The 15,216-nt window shown below is 54.5% G+C and overlaps 2 protein-coding genes across 2 annotated transcripts; both read right to left on the bottom strand.

Moving 5' to 3' along the window:
• Nucleotides 1–3,705: 3,705 nt before the first annotated feature.
• Nucleotides 3,706–9,236, bottom strand: LOC34623439. The gene is made up of 8 exons (XM_026333928.1): nt 9,088–9,236; nt 7,991–8,144; nt 6,580–7,233; nt 5,468–5,632; nt 5,045–5,191; nt 4,378–4,845; nt 4,050–4,195; nt 3,706–3,796 (listed from the first exon to the last, which is right to left on the bottom strand). The coding sequence occupies exons 1-8, from the start codon at nt 9,234–9,236 to the stop codon at nt 3,706–3,708; spliced, it is 1,974 nt and encodes a 657-aa protein (XP_026189713.1).
• Nucleotides 9,237–12,262: 3,026 nt separating this feature from the next.
• Nucleotides 12,263–12,598, bottom strand: LOC113146474 (processed variable antigen-like; the record flags this gene model as incomplete). Its single annotated transcript, XM_026333929.1, is given in 1 exon segment — nt 12,263–12,598. A coding segment is annotated over 1 exon segment (336 nt), but the record flags the coding sequence as incomplete, so codon positions are not given.
• Between the last annotated feature and the right edge of the window lie 2,618 nt (nt 12,599–15,216).

The following is a 15,216-nucleotide window of genomic DNA, read 5'->3' as shown; positions in this document are numbered from 1 at the left end:
GAAGCAGCTGAGCAGAGTGCTGGGTGTAGGTGCTCACGCAGACAGAGAGATCTGCAAGGGGGCAACCCCACCCCCGCGCGTCCCCCCCTAATGTTTGTACAGCGGTGGCGATTTGCGCCTTCGGCATTGCGGGGAGTGACGTGCAGCCAGGCTTGCGCACTACTGTCTGCCTTGGGAAAACAGAAAGCCACAACAACCTCTCTACTTGCTATTTGGGGAGAGGAGTGCTGAGGGGAACTCGGTGCGATGCAGGCAGCGCAAACCTCGCTTTTTAGGAAGGTGCCTCTATTTCTTCGCTAAGGATGCTTTGGCTGGCGGCAGACGTGCAAGCCAACTTTCACACCATGCCAGAGCGACGTCCGCAAGCAGGCGAAAATTGCGGCTTCAACAAGTGTGTAGTTTTGCAAGGACGGCCGCCTATTGAACCGCTCCAACTGCCCGGTGCGCTACTCATCAACTTCTTCGGGAACAAGACGCCCTAGATGCACTCCTGCAATGAGCGAGCTGCATGCGAGCAGCTTAAACAAGGGCTCTTAAATCCGGCGTGCATCCCACACAACACCAGGCAAAACGCACTGTACGTGCGCGGATCGAGAAAGGCGCGCGAGGGCAGAGCAGACACATCCTGAGAGGCTGCTTATCCATATAGAACCGCTGTTTTCTTGGCATACATCGAGCTTTTAGCCTTTTTAGCTTTTCAAGGGCTAGGTTGGTGGCTCGATTAGACAGCAGATGGTTATGTGTGTCCATGGAGAGACGATCCACTCACACACGCTTGCCACCCCTCGGAAACGCGGCCACACGCCGCGAGCTTTCTGGGACCTTTGCACCAGTTTAGGAGCTGTATATCTCCTAATTGATTTCTGCTGGATTATGCAGGACCTCTTTACCAACTTAAGACATCCATAGATCTAGAAGAGCGCGCATCTGGAGCCGAAGCCCGCACACTCTTGTGAGAGTACACGTGGCAATGAGCCTCACTCGAGAATTAATTAGACTGTATTGTGTCGTGAGTGCGCGGAATCCAGACTTTCTAAAGAATCGTCGACACGACATCCTAGGAGATACTCATTGAACTGTACACCGCGCTGCACCCGTAGCGAAACAAACTACTCCTTGCCCGTTCCAGAAATTGAGTGCATTCCACAATGCTCTACCAATAAAGCTATATACTGCTGTTGGCATCCCGGAAAGTCTCGCTTCCTCACGCACTGCCTGGACGGACGTTAAACGTAGCTGTCAAGTTGCTTGCACCGCCCTCTAAGGCAGCACACACATGCACCCTGGGCATCCTGCCTCCCTTGATGCTAGGGACTGGAACGCTTACGTAAAAAACGCATATATGCGTCGCTCTGGGCTGTGGATGCGACGTAACTACCCTTCATGTTTGTAGAGGGTTTTCAGCTGAAAGTTCGCTCGTGGAATGCGGAGCGCACAATGTACCTCCGTTGCGTACTAGACGTATTCTGCTAGTGCCACCTTATTATTATTACTCCCCAGTAGACAGACCTATTACAAGCCATTGAGATCTTTCTGTTGGCCGCAGCTTACAACCAGGCAGGCAGCCGCTCAGCTATATCCCGTGCCTCTCCACAGACCCGGCTTCAAGGGCATCCTGTTTCTGGAATAGCGCTTACTGTGAGATATGGTGATGTCGCGAGGTTTTCTCAAAAAAAGGGTAGCAAGGGTCTCCTGTGCGGGGCAGGTGGGCGCAACTAGAAATACCTCCAGTGGGTTGCCCCCTGTGCACAACCTTCCTGAAAGGCCATGCAAATTCTACATCGACTAAAGGGTAAGGGGGTTTCTAGGACATTTAGAATCAGCGTGAAGGCTCCAAAGATTCCGCTCGAGCTTTAGATTCTGGCCGCATTGTTTCAATCCCACTGAGAAGGCAACTGTACGCCACTAAAGTCAGCTCCTACCTACTCACTACCCGCATGAAGAGTTCTCTTTATTGGAACCCGTTCAACGATTCGGGGATTTAGCTGGCGTTATATGAAGCAACGCTCAAGACTGTCAGATCATCTATCAAAGTTTTACGGTGTGCTGCCGCATGCAACCAAAGATGGGATTTGGGGCAATTCAATAGTTTTCCCCCTGTCATGGCGGATGCCTCTCCGCACCGGCCTCAAAAATACCTTGCTGGCAATAAAGTTTATCTCCTGCGTTTTCCCATCAGCTTTGTCCATTGCAAGGGTAAGCAAATGTAATATAGCAAAGTTTGGTTTAGCACCCTTCCCCCGCACCAAGTGCATAGTCACAGAAGCTGTTAGTCAAAGAACAGGCGGGGCTTCTAGTGTTTTCTAGTTAGCACTAAGAGACTTCTTGTGAGTGTCCAGAGACCATCTGGAGGCGAGATTTTAGTGCTAGTTTGGTAAATTGCGCATTCCGCTGTAGCCTTTTGCCAAAGAAGAACTGTTCCTGAATACTGAACGACCATAAGCGTGGACGGATGTAAGAGTAGAGCAGTAAGCAGGACCTTCGTCACGAAGGATCTGGGCTGTGGAATGCCCCGTAGAACAGGAAGGAATGAAAGCCTCACTATTCATTTCAAACTGAACAATCACTGTTTAGCTGCAAGGGTAGGTATGTAGTGAAGCCTGGCGGCAAATCCTATGCTAAGAATGTCTTGCGTTGACGAACCCTTCATCTCGCAGGTACCGGCAGGCAAATCCCAACTTCCCCTGAATGCGTTCATAGATATCCACGACGTGGTGCCTCGAATGCGCGCGCATGATGGACGGGGAGCCACCGCAGCCGTGTACTATGCGGGACGATCAAAGGCACGCTACGGGCTTCTTTCCCCCTCTTCTGCCTCCCCCGAAATAAGGGCTACAATACAACTTTTTCTCCATACCCCACCCATGAGGATGGGCGTGAGCAGCACCGCCATCAGACGGTCAGGCCATACAGCGCGGCGTCGTACAGCTGGGCGTTTTTCAGCGTGCTGTTAGGGGGAACGGCGGGCAGCCTCTAGGACTGCCTTCACTTGAAAACTCTCTAGGGAGTTCCTTCGTCTACGAAGGCGGCTCCCCGCTAAGTGGCTAGCAAGATTCGAGAAGAGCCTTGCATCACATCACCTGCTCCTTTGGCTAGCCCAAACATCCTGCTGCGGACTGCGCTGCGAATAGATTCTGCATGCACTACCTCCCGCGCATCCCTGCGGAGGCCCCTATGCGCATTGCCGCAGGGAACGAACGCACAGACTCGCTGGACGCTACGACGGGGGAAGCAGGAGGGGGGAGAATAGGACGCGCCAGGAGCTTTCCGCAGGCAGCTGTGTGTCGCACTCGTATCGCGTGAGGGCGCCGTGGCGTGTGCATGTGGAGTCTAAGGAAGCCCTGGTTTGCGGGAGAACTTCTCCCGCAGGAACTCTTATGCCGCGCGCTTCTACTCGTGAAGGAACGGCAGTCTACAAGCGAACGAAGCTGTAAAGGCCCTACGGCGCTTGCTTCGCCTAACGGTGGAGACTCACGCAGATGATCCTGTGCGCGTTAAGGGCTTGCGCACCACTACTGCCCGAAAAACGCCAACCTGCTGGCAAGTCTTCTGCCATTCGGCGAGCAGCACGCCAGGCCCTGCCCAGGTGCAACTGCCCCCTCAAGGCAGCCCTCCTCCTTGCTCGAGCCACCATGCACAGGCGTACAACAGTCGAGAACGCGCATGCAAGAAACGCCGTTCCTTCGCGAGGCTACACTACCCCTTTTACGCGCCTTGCTCTCTTAGCCCCTGATGCTGCTGAACATCCAAGGAGACAGCCAGTGCATGCTCTAGCGCTGCCAGGGCCCTTCGCAGCCTGCACAAGAACGAGACACCTCCTGCACGCCTCTACACCGCAGCGTCTAGAGCTCAACAGACGGCAGACCGCACTCTTACCGCCACGCACGAAGCGACGTCGTCTCTCGCGGTGTGGCGTGCGCTCCCAAAATTCGACGCAGCGACAGCATTGGAGCATACACAGTGGCAGCAGCAGTCCCCGCATGCGAACGCGTGCCCCAAAGCCCGTGCTCTCGATAGACACCTCCCCTCTGCGGAGGGTGACGGCTTGCCTGGCCTCTTTAACATCGCCTGCAACGGGAAGATCTCCATACACCACAGTGTTCCCACAGTCTTCTTGCAGCGCTGCCAACAAGGCCGCATCCTCGGGCTGACTCTGCGAGTCAGCCCCTCGCCATTCGCTCCAGAAGTCGGGCACCTGCACGCATCAGGGGAGCACCCATGCACAAAAAAGAGATGCCTGCTCCCCCGTTCCCCAACACAGGAAGGCGTCGTGTCGTTTTTCCACGCTGCCTGAATACACTAGTACCCCCGTTCCTTCCCTCCCTGCCCCGTGTGCAACTCGCGCTGCACGGCGCAGGAGAAGCCGCAGAGACTTGCCTCCATGCAGCCGTGAGCTGCATCTGCAGGAAGTCGTCGAGCCTCTTCCCAGCAGCCGCAGATATACTCGGCAGACACGACCAGAGGCCGCACTCCCCTGCAGCCTGCCGCTGCGTCGCGCTGCGACAGGAGGGCAGCTCTATCGGAGGGGGCTGCGCTGTAGGAGGTTTCAACGGCAGCTGTCCAGGCAGAACGAGCTTCCTTGGCGGCAGCAGACGGCAGACGCTGAAGCACGCGCTGCTGAGCGTCGCAAAGAAGCCACCGTATCGTTTGCTGCTGCTGCTGAGCGACTGCGGGGCCGTGCATGCCAGCACGCCTTCCGCCGGAGGCACTTCCCACTGCCTCGACAGCTTCTGCAGCGATACTCGCCAATTCCATGAGGCTCGCCATGTCTTCGCGAGGCATCACAAGAAGCACAGGAGACAGTTCTTGCAGCGGCTGCTTCCGCGTGGCTTCTGCCCTCTCGAGCTGCGCCCACACACAAACCACGCCAGATCAGGAGTCGCAGCACGCGCTGGCAGCAGTCGGTCCCAGAGAAAAAAACGCTCTTTCCTCCCTAGGCTTCGCTGTCTTGCTGCAACACCCCAACGACTGCATGGAAAGCTCCCCCACTCTGCGTCTTCCCTCCCCCTCCCCTTCTCCCCATGCCTTCTCTCTCCGCGCTTACGGCGGCAGCAATGCTTCGCACGCGCTCACTGCCCCCACACAGCACTGCAGCCAGCTCGCGCGTCGCGCTGCTACGCAAAAGCCATGGACGAATTCCCAAAAGCGCCGGTAGAACCGTGACGTCCAGACAGCCGAGCTGCACAACGCGCTGCGCGTACATACACCGCAGGCAGGTCGAGCAGCAGCACGGTGGGGCCTTCGCAGGCAGCTCTAAAGCCTCTCCCCGCTCACGCGCAGGGCGAAAAGCCTCGCAAAACACACACTCTCCTGATGCATGCCGCTGCCCCCTACCCCACCCCCTCCTCGAGCAAACAGCCTAGACTGCCTGCCTGCAGCTGTGTGCCCCCCTGCCCAACTCCAGAAGAGAGAAAAGCCGCCTCCGACAAACAGCGCGAAGACGGCGAATGCCGTCTGGACACCCCACCTGCAACAAAGATGAGTCGCGCGCAACGGCGGCATCTGCCACGAGCACTTGCGTGTCTCGTAGCACTTGCTGCCGCAATGTCGCTGCAGAAACCTCTGCTAAGGGGCCTCGCGGCTGCATGCGCTCAGCAGGGAATGCATACAAGTCGAAGGGCGGAAGCCGATTCTGCAGCAAACGCACGCCAAAAAGCTAAGCATGCGAAGTCTTCAAAGGCAGGGCATGCATGGAGGTACCGCGTTGCGTCCCTCGCTGATACATTCACACTCATACACACACATACATATTCACACATAATACATACATACATATTCACACATAATACATACATGCATATTCACACACAATACATTCATACATACATATTTACACATAATACATTCATACATACATATTTACACATAATACATATCTACATTCATCACACGGAAACACAGATATACGCACACATTTTACACCTACATACCCTCATATACATAGAGATACACACACAAACGCACATAGTACATACATACACATAATATACACCTACATAACACATACACATACACCTACACAATACATACACATACACCTACACAATACATATACATGTATATATACACACACATGCATACATATGTACACACACACATACACACGGCGCGCAGAAAGGCGCGCGCCAACGCTAGGGGTCCTACTGAAAAAGTTTTCTACGACGCGAAGCGTCTGCGGGAGTTTTTTGTATTGTTATCCGCAGAAAAGCAGAGTGCCCGAATGCACGAAGCCAGTAAGACACACATACACGGCGTGGGCGGGCGAGAGCTTTTTCTCCTTACAAAGGAATAGGCATCGAGCAGCCACTGGAGGTGGACGCATGCAACGCCACGCTGCTGCAACGCATGCAGAAGTGTTGCGCATTCCCCAGCAGCCAGGGCAGCTGTTCTCCTTCTTGTGCGCCTCGATTTGGAAAGCTGCTGACGTTCTGTCGCGGAAATACCCCCGTCTTCGAATGCTTGCGCCTCCCTCCTTCTGGGAAGACGTCCTACAACAACTACGTCGACACCTAAGTCTCGGGAAGGCTCGATCTCTGCAGTTGCTGCTGCAGTTGTTGCTGCCGCGGCGATCTCAGCAGCCACTGCAGCCGCATCCACGCAGCAGCCCCCCAGACATTCCACGCATGCACGAGCGATCTCTAAGTCGTGCAGTGCAAGAGCACCTCCACTCTGCCCAGCAGCAGTCGCCTGCAGAGGACTGCCCGTCGCTTCACCTTCCTCCGAATCTTCAGCAAACACGCTGCAGCCATAGCGGCTGCTGCTAGCGCTGCGCACCCGATGCAACCTCCGCGTACAGCCCAGCAGCAGCACGCGGAGGCGCTTGCATGCAAGCTGCTGCTGCTGCTGCTGCTGCTGGGCTGCACGCGGAGGCTGCATCGGGAGAAGAAACTGGCGGAAACTGCTAGCCGCAGCAGCAGCAGCAGACACGCGAAAAAGCGGATGCGCATCTGGAGCATACACACGCCTGTCGCGAAGACACGCAAACAACCACCAAGGAGTCACCAACCTAAGAGGATCGACTCCAAGCGAGGCAGCAAGTGAACTTCCGTCAGCAGCCCATGCCAGATGCGGCTCTGCTAGAAGACGGAGGTGAGTCAAGGCAGCAGGCCCTAAGTTGCATACAAAAAAACTTGCTCGCGCAACGTCTTCTCTAGAAGCCACAACAACAACGCATGCATCTTCCTGCAAAGCGCAATTTCGCATGCACAAAGAAGGCCCTTTGCAGGCGCTCCACTGGATACAGACACACAGACATACAGAGAGAGATACACAGACATACAGATATAGACACAGAGAGAGAGACACACACACATACAGACAGATCAGACAGATAGAGAGACACACAGACAGACAGATCAGACAGACAGACAGATAGAGAGACAGACAGACAGAGACACACAGATAGAGAGACAGATATAGAGACACACATACAGGCACACAGACAGACAAACACACAGACAGACAAACAGACAGACAGACAGACAGAGAGACACACAGACAGACTCACAGACAGACAAACACACAGACAGACAGACACACAGACAGACTCACACACAGACAGACAGACAGACAAACACACAGACAGACTCACACACAGACAGACAAACACACAGACAGACAAACACACAGACAGACAGAGACACACAGACAGACAGACAGACTCACACACAGACAGACAAACACACAGACAGACAAACACACAGACAGACAGACACACATACAGACACACATACAGGCACACAGACAGACAAACACACAGACAGACTCACACACAGACAGACACACAGACAGACACACAGACAAACACACAGACAGACAAACACACAGACAGACAGACACACAGACAGACAGACACACAGACAGACACACAGACAGACAGACAAACACACAGACAGACAAACACACATACCGACACACATACAGACACACGAAGGAGGACTGCGGGGCCGCATTATTATAAACTCACTGCTGCGGCTTCCCGCTGCATTACGTGCAGTAGAGCTTGCGCCTCTTTGGCTTCAGCGTCCATTCCAGATAACCCTCCTGTCTGTACAGCGGAGGCGCCAGAGGTGCCTCCGGCGAGAACACCCGCATGTGCTTCCGCTTCATTCAGACTGTCGGCAGAAAACCCCAAGAAGGCTAAGCTAAGGCTTCGGAAGAGTCTCCCCTTGTTTGAGGCCGTCTGGAGAGCAGCATCTTTCGCTGCAGGAGGGCAGATGGCTGCCGCAGCTGCTGTTGGCATTCCCTCCCTGCTGGCTGCCGGTGGGTTGCGTACGATGACAACTGCGCAACGCGAGAGCAGGAGGGAGAAGAAGAGCAGGAGGGAGAAGAAGAGCAGGAGGCAGCAGGTTCGAATTCTGCTGGAAGGCCAAGAGGGGGGGTAGCGTAGTAGGCAAGCAGGAGTACTGCAGGCTGCTGCTGTGAGGCAGGCAGGAGAAGAAGGGGCGAGCACCCAGCAGGGGCCTACAAGCCTCAGCAGACAAGAGACATCCGCTTTCTCCTGACAACAATGGGGAGCTTCTGCTTCAAAGGCTTTGTGGCACGCCCCTGCCTGCACAGGGAGCACTCGCGGCGACTGCCCCCTGGCCAGGCAGGAGGAGTCTCACTCTCTGCACAGCGCTTTGCGTGTGTCTGTCTGGCAGTCCTTTTAGTCGAAGCGTGGAATTACAAGGGATTCGAAACGAGAAAAGCTCGAAAACACAGCCCCTCCTGCACGTTTCGTTTCAGGAAGCCTCCCTCGGGCATCCGCTGACGGCAGTCCCCCCGGGGTGCTGGGAGGAACTGTGTGCTGCCGCGTGATTTTTTGGAGTCGCGCTTCTCGTGAGTCTTTCTTCTTGGCAAACGTCTTCATTCGAGCCTTTCGAGGGGCCTTTGAAGGCAGACAGAGCCTCTTTGAGCGCACGCAGAGGGGGCCCCTAAACCCCAGGGGTTGCTGTCCATTGGCACACGACGACGCATTGCAGCAGCGCCGACAACACACGGGCAGCAGCCGCCCGTCGAACGGGAGACTTGTTGGCTGCAGGGGTCTGTTCTCCTCCTTTTTCTCCCCAAAAACGCTTTGAATTTTATCTCATGGCATTTAGCTGCGCGACTTTGACAAGAAGCCTCCAGGCTCTCTCGAACCGCACCGCCTCAAACACTGGGGGCTGGTTTCCTCCCGTGTCTGAGCAGCAAGGACTGGGTCTGCGCTCTGCACGCTGCGCTCCTCTTGCGGCAGACGCTGCCTTTGACACCATCCTCTCTTCTTCCCTCCTCTCTCCCTCCCTCCTCTCTCCTTTCCCCCTCCCTTCTCCCCGTAGAGCGCGGCGCGTGGGGGGTCGCCTCGGCGGAAGAAGCAGGCTGACGGCACACCCCTCGCCTTAGGAGCTCACGAGAGGACGCTCTCTCTCTCTCTCGATGTCTGCTCTGCGTTTTTCGGCTTCACAGTGGGTGCCCACGACGCGCTGACACACTCTCTGCCTGACGACTCCCGACAGCTGGTTGTGAAGCGCCTTCTCGAGCTATCCAGGGTTTCCTCCCTCCTTCGCTCCTCTCTGCTTCGCTCCCTCTTCCCTCCTTCTGCTCGAGCTTTCTACGCCTCCCTCCTCTCGCACTCGCCGGGAGAAGCTACGGTACGCTTCTATGGGATTTTCCCGCCTTCTTCCTGCGAGGCTCTCCGTGCATGTCGCTAGCTCGCACTGCCCAGCACATGCCTGTTTCTGCTCGAACGGCAGCCGTAGACTTGGCACGACCTCCTCGTCTGAGCCTCTCGGCTGCCCGTGGACGCGCGTCAAGGCAGCGCTGCAGACACTGCGGGGAAGGCGCAGCAGCAGCAGCTGCAGCAGCAGCAGCCGCAGCAGCAGCGCGTGAGCGGAGGATCGCGCCACTTCCGAAAGGCTGGAGAAGAAGAAGAAGGGCATCGCGCCACTTCCGAAAGGCTGGAGAAGAAGAAGAAGGGGATCGAGCCGTGGGAGGGGGAGCAGCCCCTCTTCACGCGTCTTGTGCGCCTCGGCTGCCGTTGCGCTTGAACAACGGGCGCTGCTTTTTCTGCACAGGCATCGCGTAGAGTCTCCGGAAGCGAGGCTTCCTGGCGCGGCGTGACTTTTGTCAAAAAGAATGCCAGACGCCTCCTCTCCGAAAAAGTCGCCTCCAAAGGCAGGATCGCAAAAGGCTCACGCTCCCCTAAAGCGAGCGCAGCCCCCTAAATCGCGGGGAGGCGAAGCGAATGCCACTCAACGGCTGAACTCGGCAGCTGGGGATGCTATGAAAGCATCAGGAGGCAATTCTGGCAACGAGGCAGAAGCGCCTCGGCTACGCAAGGAGGCTAGACTCCCAAGTAAGAACCCCTCTTCCTTCTCCCCTCAAAGTTGCCCCCTTCCCCCCCCGCAAGGACTATATGTGCGTTCTTCCCCCCCTCCCTCCTTCCCTTTGCTGGAGGGAGGGAGAAACGGCAGGCTGGAGGGAGGGAGAAAGGGCAGGCTGGAGGGAGGGAGAAAGGGCAGGCTGGAGGGAGGGAGAAAGGGCAGGCTGGAGGGAGGGAGAAAGGGCAGGCTGGAGGGAGGGAGAAAGGGCAGGCTGGAGGGAGGGAGAAACGGCAGGCTGGAGGGAGGGAGAGAGGGCAGGCTGGAGGGAGGGAGAGAGGGCAGGCTGGAGGGAGGGAGAAACGGCAGGCTGGAGGGAGGGAGAAATTGCAGGCTGGAGGGAGGGAGAAAGGGCAGGCTGGAGGGAGGGAGAAAGGGCAGGCTGGAGGGAGGGAGAGAGGGCAGGCAGTCTGTCAATCAGTCAGTCTGTCTGTCAAGTAGTTAGTCCCTGCCTTTAATACACGACTTTTTAAAGGGCTTATTGCCGATTAAAGCCATGTTTTCGCCGTGCTGCACTGACCTTCACCGCTCACTGGGAGTTCGTATTCCGGCTGTATCCGCAGCTGCTTCGCAAGGGGCACCCCTTCCTTCGACGAGACAGTCTGCGCGTCTTTGCGATCTCTGCTTTGGCCTTTAAGTGACAGGAATTAATTTCTTTCCGCCACTGATGCGTGCTGCTTGCTGCGAGCATGCAGGCAAAGGCATTGCAAGGTCGACATCTGCCAACGACGAAGAACCTGCTGCCGCAAACGCTCCTTGTAAGGCTTGCCAGTAATATCCCGCGCGCGGCACCACCCCTTTTGCAGTCATAAGCCGAGAGTCTCTCGAGTCTCTCCAGTTTCTCGAGTCTCTCCAGTTTCTCGAGTCTCTCCAGTTTCTCGAGTCTCTCCAGTTTCTCGAGTCTCTCCAGTTTCATCAGTCTCTCCAGTTTCTCGAGTCTCTCCAGTTTCGCCAGTCTCTCCAGTTTCGCCAGTTTCTCGAGTCTCTCCAGTTTCGCCAGTCTCTCCAGTTTCGCCAGTCTCTCCAGTTTCACCAGTCTCTCCAGTTTCATCAGTCTCTCCAGTTCCACCAGTCTCTCCAGTTTCTCGAGTCTCTCCAGTTTCTCGAGTCTCTCCAGTTTCATCAGTCTCTCCAGTCTCTCCAGTTTCTCGAGTCTCTCCAGTTTCTCGAGTCTCTCCAGTTTCGCCAGTCTCTCCAGTTTCACCAGTCTCTCCAGTTTCTCGAGTCTCTCCAGTCTCTCGAGTCTCTCCAGTTTCTCGAGTCTCTCCAGTTTCATCAGTCTCTCCAGTTTCATCAGTCTCTCCAGTTTCACCAGTCTCTCCAGTTTCTCGAGTCTCTCCAGTTTCGCCAGTCTCTCCAGTTTCACCAGTCTCTCCAGTTTCTCAAGTCTCTCCAGTTTCTCAAGTCTCTCCAGCTTCTCAAGTCTCTCCAGCTTCTCGAGTCTCTCCAGTTTCACCAGTCTCTTCAGTTTCTCGAGTCTTTCCAGTTTCTCGAGTCTTTCCAGTTTCGCCAGTCTCTCCAGTTTCACCAGTCTCTCCAGTTTCACCAGTCTCTCCAGTTTCACCAGTCTCTCCAGTTTCATCAGTCTTCCCAGTTTCTCGAGTCTTTCCAGTTTCTCGAGTCTCTCCAGTTTTTCGAGTCTCTCCAGTCTCACCAGTCTCTCCAGTTTCATCAGTCTCTCCAGTTTCATCAGTCTCTCCAGTCTCTCGAGTCTCTCCAGTTTCACCAGTCTCTCCAGTTTCATCAGTCTCTCCAGTTTCATCAGTCTCTCCAGTTTCACCAGTCTTCCCAGTTTCACCAGTCTCTCCAGTTTCACCAGTCTCTCCAGTTTCTCAAGTCTCTCCAGTTTCTCAAGTCTCTCCAGCTTCTCGAGTCTCTCCAGTTTCTCGAGTCTCTCCAGTTTCTCAAGTCTCTCCAGTTTCTCAAGTCTTTCCAGTTTCTCGAGTCTTTCCAGTTTCTCGAGTCTCTCCAGTTTCACCAGTCTCTCCAGTTTCTCGAGTCTCTCCAGTTTCACCAGTCTCTCCAGTTTCGCCAGTCTCTCCAGTTTCGCCAGTCTTCCCAGTTTCTCGAGTCTTTCCAGTTTCTCGAGTCTCTCCAGTTTCTCGAGTCTCTCCAGTTTCTCGAGTCTCTCCAGTTTCACCAGTCTCTCCAGTTTCACCAGTCTCTCCAGTTTCACCAGTCTCTCCAGTTTCTCAAGTCTCTCCAGTTTCTCGAGTCTCTCCAGTTTTTCGAGTCTCTCCAGTCTCTCGAGTCTCTCCGGTTTCTCGAGTCTCTCCAGTTTCACCAGTCTCTCGAGTCTCTCCAGTTTCTCGAGTCTCTCCAGTTTCACCAGTCTCTCGAGTCTCTCCAGTTTCTCGAGTCTCTCTGCCTTCCGTTCCTCCGACACGCAGACCTCGGAACCAGCCGCAGAACGCGCAGCTCAGCGGCTGCAAGCAGCAGCAAGCGCATGTATACACATATATATAGAGGGCTTCTACCCATCTCATGTTGTGTGTCACTGATGCAGTTTCTTCATCGCCGGACGGTAACACTGCCGAACGTGAGCTACACAGGGTGTCGGGTGATGGGTGGCACCTGGAGATATACATATATATATATCTGTATGTATATATATATGCATATATGTATATCTATGTGTATATGTAAGTATATATTTATGTATATGCGACCCTTTTTTTCGCGCTTTCCTAAAACCACGCCATAAAAAGCAGCTACACACTGCTACAGGGGGCTCCCGCAAGAAGACGGCGCTACTGGCTTCGCCTTCACTGGCCTGTGTATATATAGCTGTGCATGTATGTATGTGTATATGTGTATGTATGTGTGTATGTGTGTATGTATGTATATATATATATATGTGTGTATATATATGTACACATATATATGTGTATATATACATGTATATTGGTATGTATATATATATAGTTATGTATGTGTCTGTGTGTGTATGGACGGGGGGCTGCTGTGTGCTCTCGCTGCAGCAAAGAAGCATGTTGTGCGTTTTACGCTGACTGAGGCTGCCGAAGAAATCAAGAGGCTGCGACGGTTGGAACGGCAGTTAGCTGCGCAAGTGCGGCAGAGCGAGGAAGAAGTGCAGCAGCGTTCGCAGCAGATTGTCACTTTGAAGCAAGAGCTCTTGGTCAGCGAAAGGACTCGCAAGGATGACACGGCCAGGCTGTCGAGCACCTACGAGGCTGAAAACAAGCGACTCAACACGCAGTTAGAGGTATCAGTAGTCGGGGGAAAGCCTCTTTTTAGCTTCCTTCTGCACAACGTGTGCGCTTCTCAAGGAGCACCGCTGCTCAAGAGCAAAAAACCCTGGCTGCTAGGGGGGAGGGGAAGAAGGGGGGAAGAAGGAGTCGCCTTAGGTCTGCTGCGCTGTACGCTGTCATGCCTATCCCGTTCATCTTTGGATGTGCGCTTTGCGGCTTCTACGTTGCCTCGCGCACCATCATGCATGTCTGTGCATGGGGCTTCTGGCAGCGTTGTCGGGGTGTGCAGGAAACAGAGGCAGAGCTTCGCATCCTGCAAGAAACTTCGCTGCCGCTCGTGGAGGCGAGGAAGCTGACTTTCAAGGCTCTCCGCAAGGGCAGGGCGTTGCAGTACATGGCGCAGCTGTACACCAACAACACGGTTCTGATGGCAGTGAAGCGTGAAGGTAGGGGGCAGTGGAGGCGCTGCTGAGCATGCGCGCGTCGGAAAATACAAGTGCATGCGCGCATCTTGCAAGGGTGCACAAGGGGGACCTTCACATGCCTGCAGTGTCTCCGCTCGCCTTCAACCTCACGAAGAGAGAGCGGCAAACGAGGCGGGGGAAGCGTTAGGCTGCTGTGTGGCTGCAGCGCTGCACAAGCTGCTGGAGAATGCCTTTGGCGAAAATCACGCTGCCTTTCGTGCGGCTCACGGATTCGCATGCGGCGTGCAGTCCTACACGGACAGCCACTTAAGGCTGCTGCGGCAGGAGCAGCTGATTCTTTTGGCAGAGAACGAGCGACTCCAAACGCAGGTAACAACTGCATGCGCCGCTGCCGCCCCTTCTTCTCCCCCACGCCCCTGCAGAAAAAGGCTGTCTCAAAAGGCGATTGTCGTCGTGACTGCCTGCAAAGCGGCATAAGGCCCCTCGAAGATGCCTCGCCATGAGGCTGTCGGCAGCAGTTTCCACACTCTTTCTTTGCTGAAATGCTGTACTGCGTCAACGGGGGCGTAAGTCTTTTTCCGGGTTGCTACTCTGCACGTAAGACTGCACCGTGCGGCTCCCTCTCCAGATCCAAGACTTGCAACAGTGGACAGAAAGCGGCCGCAAAGACCGCATACTGCAGCAAGAATCAATCCTGGCAGGAAAGGAGGATGTATGTCGCACCCTACACGGAAGCCTTCTGACCCTTTCGTCTTGCAACTGCTCCACACTTCAAGCACGAGGACGCGTGTCGATGCTTACCTCGAAAAAAGCCGAGGCCAGTGCATGTTGAAAGGTTTTCATTTGCGCTACTGTCTGTCTGTGTCTGGCTTTCTGTATTCGTGTCTCTATGTGGGTGGGTGTCTGGCTTTCTGTATTTGTGTCTGTATGTCTTTCTGTATTTGTTTCTGTATTTGTTTCTGTATGTCTTTCTGTATGTCTTTCTGTATTTGTGTCTGTATGTCTTTCTGTATGTCTTTCTGTATTTGTTTCTGTATGTCTTTCTGTATGTCTTTCTGTATTTGTGTCTGTATGTCTTTCTGCATTTGTGTCTGTATGTCTTTCTGTATTTATGTCTGTATGTCTTTCTGTATTTGTGTCTGTATGTCTTTCTGTATTTGTGTCTGTATGTCTTTCTGTATTTGTGTCTGTATGTCTTTCTGTATTTGTGTCTGTATGTCTTTCTGTATTTGTGTCTGT

The sequence above is a fragment of the Cyclospora cayetanensis genome, unplaced genomic scaffold (genome assembly GCF_002999335.1).
Source record: "Cyclospora cayetanensis isolate NF1_C8 unplaced genomic scaffold, CcayRef3 CcayRef3_contig_320, whole genome shotgun sequence".
Taxonomy (NCBI): domain Eukaryota; phylum Apicomplexa; class Conoidasida; order Eucoccidiorida; family Eimeriidae; genus Cyclospora; species Cyclospora cayetanensis.
This window is presented reverse-complemented; position numbering and strand designations above follow the sequence as displayed.

Bases quoted from the DNA above. Each gene is read 5' to 3' on its own strand.
- LOC34623439 (XM_026333928.1), bottom strand. From the start codon at position 9,236: ATGGTGTCAAAGGCAGCGTCTGCCGCAAGAGGAGCGCAGCGTGCAGAG. The intron at 4,846-5,044 runs GTAAGCGCGGAG...GTGTGGGCGCAG, and splicing joins TGCGAAGCATTGCTGCCGCC to CTCGAGAGGGCAGAAGCCAC. The intron at 4,196-4,377 runs GCAAGTCTCTGC...TGATGCGTGCAG, and splicing joins CAGCTCACGGCTGCATGGAG to GTGCCCGACTTCTGGAGCGA.